At 39.2% G+C, this 6,000-nt stretch overlaps 1 protein-coding gene across 2 annotated transcripts in view; it reads right to left on the bottom strand.

The window, feature by feature from the left end:
- Positions 1-4,529: 4,529 nt before the first annotated feature.
- astn2 (astrotactin 2) overlaps positions 4,530-6,000 on the bottom strand; it is a 339,835-nt gene continuing 338,364 nt past the window's right edge. For both annotated transcript variants that reach the window (XM_028462826.1, XM_028462827.1), the window contains exon 20: positions 4,530-4,653. In XM_028462826.1, the coding sequence (XP_028318627.1) occupies positions 4,628-4,653 (26 nt within the window). In that variant the 3' untranslated portion in view covers positions 4,530-4,627. The remainder of the gene's footprint in view (positions 4,654-6,000) is intronic.

Below are 6,000 nucleotides of genomic sequence, written 5' to 3'. Positions count from 1 at the left end.
TCAAAGTAAATTTCCTGAAAAAAGTTGTCTGATTAAATGAAACCTCAACATATTATTTTAAATCTGTGCCTAGCCCTACATGAGCCAAGTTCTGGTCCAAAGTGTGGTGATGGGGCTATGAAAGGCTATATGTCAAACTCAAGGCCCAGAGGCCAAATTTGGCCCTTCAGAGAATCTAATTCAGGCCACAGGAGAAAGTAAAAATGACAGAGAAACATGAATCACTTAGAATCAAATTATCAATTAAATAAGTTGGCGATAACTCAGTCCTTCCAAATTCACAGACTCCTCAAATGTTTTTTGTTTTTTTTATATATATATATATCACGACTGTAGTAATTCTTTATCACAAATTTTGAAAGATCTCTCAATTTTTTCCAAAAACGCAATTGTCACTAACAATCTAATAAAATTCTCCTAAAAATTAAACAAAATGGTCACAAAATCAAAGAAAGTCGAGCAGAATAATGTTTGAAACTTTTTTTTTTTTTTTTACAGTTTTCCCAAATTCATTAAAAAAAATACAATTCTTAATATATTGTACATGATATACAAATATTTTAAGTGCCTGTTAATTTCATGCCATAGATGTTCGTTCTACCTTGGGTGTGTCATATATGTTTTCAGTGAAATGGTCCCAAACTTTTGAGACTTTAGGTTGGTTCTTCTTCTGTTGCACAATTCTTCTTCACAATATAAATGGTGAAGCGACACTGCACCCAGCAGTTCATGTATGGTACTACAGCAAAAATGAAGTAGAAAGCGGCCTGCGGCCTGATTTTATCATGAATTTATAACATTAAACGACGATGCAAATTTTTTTTGCATTATTGTATGTGTTTCACACATTGTGGTTGCCGTGAATCTCAAGACGGTCTATATATTTAATTCTATTATTTCTTTTGCCACCCTGGCAAGGATCTCAAACTCCGCCTATGATTCCATGGCATTTATGTACAGACTATTGTAAAATAAAGGTTGTCCATTTACTTCTTGTGTGAACTTTTCTTTTTGGTGTCAGTCACATAAATGAGAAACAGTAAAATTGAAGGTAAAAGGATGTGAAAAATAAAGGTATTTTTGCAAGTAAACAGAGGATTTACTTACGCATGCAGCCTGAAATATTAGACTATTCATAACGGATCAAAAATGTCTAAACAATAGGAGGACACTACCTTTACACGGTCTTTCCAATAAACACCGATCTCCAGTTGCAAGTTGTGGACTAATTACACATCACTGAGTTGGAGTGTGTTCACAGTGCACATTTTGAAGGACTTTACTCTAAACACCATCCAGTGACTGTCTACATCCACACACTGACTCTTTGCTTGCCATCTGTGTGTGTACATAGCTGAATGTGTGTGTTTTCGGTGTGTGACTCACTCTCAGCATGGCTGGCTGTTTGTGCGTAGCTGTCTTTTGGCTCGCACAGATACAAGTCTGAAGAAGAGTAAAAGCTTAAAGTTGTCAATGAACCTTAAATGCAGCTTCTGTGGATGATAGCACTGCACATTCCAGGTGCAGGTTATGACCTAGAAAAGTGGTTCTCAAACTTTTTGGGCTCAAGTACGCCCTTTCTCTTACTTTGGAATCCAAGTACCCCCTTTTGTCCGACTACAACATTTAACTCAGAATTCTGTGAAAAACCAAGTAAAGAGCACAATGATGAAATGAATAACTGATAACACACATTTGAAATATTCTTATTTTGTAAATAAGTGGAATGAAACAGAATTTAGTGCCTCCTGAATAGATTTATTCTATAGTTTCTATCATTTACAATGATCTCCCGCCTGATGTGGGACCAAGACTGACCTTTGTATTTTCAGTTCAAGATCATTTTTATCATCATTTTGTGTGTTTTTGGTGTTATTTTGTTGTTGTTTGTTCTTTTTATTATTCAGTATATTTTTCTCTTATTTTGCGTGTTTTTGTTGTTGTTTTGCGGGCTGCTGGTAAATATTTAGTATGATTGTTAAAATAAACATTATAAAACCCTATAATTTAAATGCTTTCATTTGTTACTTTTCCTCTCGCTCTCTCTCCCTCTCTCTCTCTCTCTCATCACGTACTCTCAAGGGTACACGTACCCCCATTTGAGAAACACTGACCTAGAACAAAATGTTTTATTGACAAAGCAAAAAAAGAAAAAACACATAAGATTCTAAAGCACTGCTTTAAACATATAGTAAAACGTTTTCCTGTGATTAGCGATAATATTGTTAACACAGCTCAACACCTTCAGTTTTCACTTTGGAAGTAATTTTCTATAAATCCGTGAAACAACGTAATTTAATCACAAAGAAACTTTGTATATGGCAACATTAAGTCTTGTCTTTCATATTGTTCCTTTATTCCAATTGTAAATTGAAAATGCTGCTGTGGACTGCGAGCTGTCATCCCATCCTTAAGCTTTGGATCAGAATTTTTCCCTAGGATTGTCAAATATGGCTTTACTGTAATTCAGCCGAATAATCTTCTAGTGCGTACCCACCCTTATATGTTGGAGAGGACTCTAATAGAAACTCACCGACTCAATTCATCACATACTCTTGGAAACTCTGAAAAGGGAAATGAAAGTTGCTTTTCCAGTAATTACCAAGATGCCCTTGGACAAAATATGTATTCCCAAACTGCTCCATTAGCGTTTCTTCATGGCCAAATGTTGTCTTACTGGAAGATTCCAATGGGGAATCTGTACATGTGTATCTGTCTATGAAGGAAAAGTGGAAAAAGGGCCAAAGTCCATTTGAATGGCACATCTTGATAGCATCATTCTCTGGACTTTGTTAGACAAAATGAAAATTGTGCATGACGAGATTTAATACTTTGTGGAAGCAGTAGAATGCAAGATGGAAAGAGAAAATAGGATCATATTTAATATAGACGATATGTTATAGTACAATCATGTTGACCAACATCCAATATTTTACCATTTAGCCTCAAACCTTAGCTTTAGACTGTATTATGCATTGGAGAAAATGCTTTAAATGCAATCAGTCCAGTCACCTCAGTCCAAAACACCTGCTGCTATTGATCTGAGCCACACTTTTCGTTTATTTTCTTACGTTAGGTCACCTTGGCTCATCACTGCATTCCTTTTTGAGTCCATGCCTGCTCAGACCTTAGAGTGACAATGTAGTTTTGTCGACAAATAATCTTCGCCATAGTTTTAGTGAACACTTTCCCAAAATAAACTTTTATCAACTCAAAACAACGTACAGTATCTGGTCGTTTACTAAGTATCCACCACCTTTTGTGTGGCTTTTTCATGTTATTGTTTGTCTATGGCATTTAGTATTAATAATAATAATAATAATAATAATAATAATAATAATAATAATAATAATAATAACAATAACAATAATAATAATAATAATAATAATAATAATAATAATAATAATAATAATAATACATTTTATTTGTATTGCACTCTACATATAAAAACACATCTCAAAGTGCTGGGGGAAAAAAACACCAAACATATAAAAACAGTAAAGACAGCATTTAGAAACATTTTAAATGCAATACAAAAGAGGTGGATTTTTAGATTGTTTTTAAAAGCCTCAAAAGACTGTGGTACCCTCAAGTGGTTGGGGAGGGCGTTCCACAGTGGAGGCACAACCGCCTGAAAGGCCCTATCTCCCATAGTGCGAAGATTTGTTTAGGGGGCATGGAGTTGGTGACTGTCAGAGGAGCAGAGATGTTGAGTTGGTTTGTGACTATGGATGAGTTCTTTGAGGTATACTGGTGCGCTGCCATAGACACACTGATAGGTCAGGAGGAAGATTTTATACTCAATCCTGAACCTAACAGGAAACCAATGAACGTTATAGAGGATGGGTGTGATGTGTTCAGATTTGCGCACCCTCATCAGGACCATGGCTGCGCAGTTCTGAATGTACTGCAATCTCTGCAGGCTCCTGCCAGGGATCCCGATGAGGAGTGCATTGCAGTAGTCAAGCCGGGAGGAGACAAAGGCATGAACCAGCTTCTCTGCATCAGAAAGGGAGAGGGAGGGACGGAGTTTGGAGATGTTCCGGAGGTGAAAGAAGGCAGTCTTACAGATATGTTGGATATGGTTGTTAAATGATAGGTGGGGGTCAAATCAAACCACCAAGTTTGCTAACGGAGGATGTGAGAGGAATGTCACGGCCGCCAATTGAGTAAACGGTCAGGGGGAGGATCAAAGTTGGTGTGGGGTCCCAATGAGGAGACCTTCAGTTTTAGAGCTTGTCTCCTCCAGGCAGGCGGTGAGAGTGGGGAGTGATGATGTGGGGGATGTGGGGTCCAACCGGACATAGAGCTAAGTATCATCAGCATAGCAGTAGAAGGCAACTCCATGCCTGCTGATGATGTGGCCCAGGGGGAGCATATCGATGAAAAAGAGGGTGGGGCCAAGGACCGACCCCTGAGGCACTTCACAGGTCACGGTGTGAGGCCTCGACCTGGCTCCCGCCAGGGCCACATACTCAACTCTATCAGTGAGTTGGACTGAACCACTGAAGTGCTGTATGTGAGATGCCAGTGAAGTGTTGCAGACGGTGAAGGAGGATGGTATGATCAACAGTGTTGAAGGCGGCTGAGAGGTCCAAGAGCAGGGATGGAGAGCCCTGGTCAGCGGTCACAAGCAGATCATTTGTCTCTGTACTGTGGGCAGAACGGAAACCAGAGACTGTGTGAGTGTAGATGGTTATGGATTTGAGTGGCAATAACTTTTTCAATGATTTTGGAGAGAAATTTGGAAGGTGGCCAGATTGCAGTGAGAAGCTTATGATGGCGGTGATGAGAGGGCTTAAGGAAGTAATATTTGATTTTATCAGGGCAGTGGGAAGGGGGTACAGTGAGCACGTTGAGGGTTTCATGTTGTGAATGTGAATCTCAACCTGTCTGTTTGTGGGGAGGATGAAATGAGAGAATCTTGGTGCTGAGGTTGTGGGAAGGGATGGCGTGACATTGCCAGGTGTCAGGTTAGAACAAACAGTAGTGATTTTTGTAGTGAATGAATCAAGAAATGTATTGCACTGGTCATCTGTACAGTTATTTTGCCTCAGGACTGGAGGACTGAGAAGATAATTTATTGTTTTAAAGAGCTGTTTTGAATTCCCTGGATTATTGTTCATGATGTTGGAATAGTATTGTGACCGTGCCTGACTGAGTGATTTTGCATTTGATCTTTGGTGCTCTCTGTAAGCAGTTTTATGGACAGTCAGTGGAGAGGCAACGTAGCGCCTCTCAAGAACTCTCCCAGCTGCCTTCTGTCACCAGTGTACCACGAAGCAGGGCGTGTAAATGTTACAGTCTGCGTCTTGAGGGGCGCATGGGCATCAAGTATTTTTTGCAGTCCAGTGTTGTAATGGTCTACAAGTGCATCAGGGGCAGAGTGATGGGCAGATATGGTCAGGTTTTGTAGGTCGTAAGACAGGTGTTCAGGGTTTCAGATTTTATGTTTAGGCTCATTGAGTGACGTCAGGAGTGAAAAGTCTAGTGATATGGCATTGTAGTCGGATATGCCTAGGTCATGTACATAAACATTGTTAACAGGGAAGTTTGTTATGATGAGGTCCAATGTGTGCCCTTTTGTATGGGTAGGGACTGTCACGAGTTGTCTGAGATTGAGTATATCAAGAATTTGTAACGGTTCCTTAGTGTATTGACTTGTGGGAGAATCTACATGAACGTTAAAGTCTCCAAGAATTGCCACATTGGTTGATGCTGTGCAAACTCACAGGAGTAAGTCAGTTAATTCTGAAACAAAACTTGGGTGTGATTAAGGTGGCCGGTATATGAGGATGGTTGTAAGTGGGATGGGTTTTTCGCATGTAAAAACCAGGGGTTCAAAAGATGATGGTTTTGGCAAAGTCACAGAGGATAGGTGTAAATCCGAGTGATAGATAACTGCTAAACCCCCTCCACGACCACTGCCCCTGGCCTTTTCCAAATATGTATATGTATATCTATAATATGTATATGTATATCTATAATATATATATATAT

Source organism: Gouania willdenowi, chromosome 12, assembly GCF_900634775.1.
Source record: "Gouania willdenowi chromosome 12, fGouWil2.1, whole genome shotgun sequence".
Classification (NCBI taxonomy): Eukaryota; Metazoa; Chordata; class Actinopteri; order Blenniiformes; family Gobiesocidae; genus Gouania; species Gouania willdenowi.
This window is presented reverse-complemented; position numbering and strand designations above follow the sequence as displayed.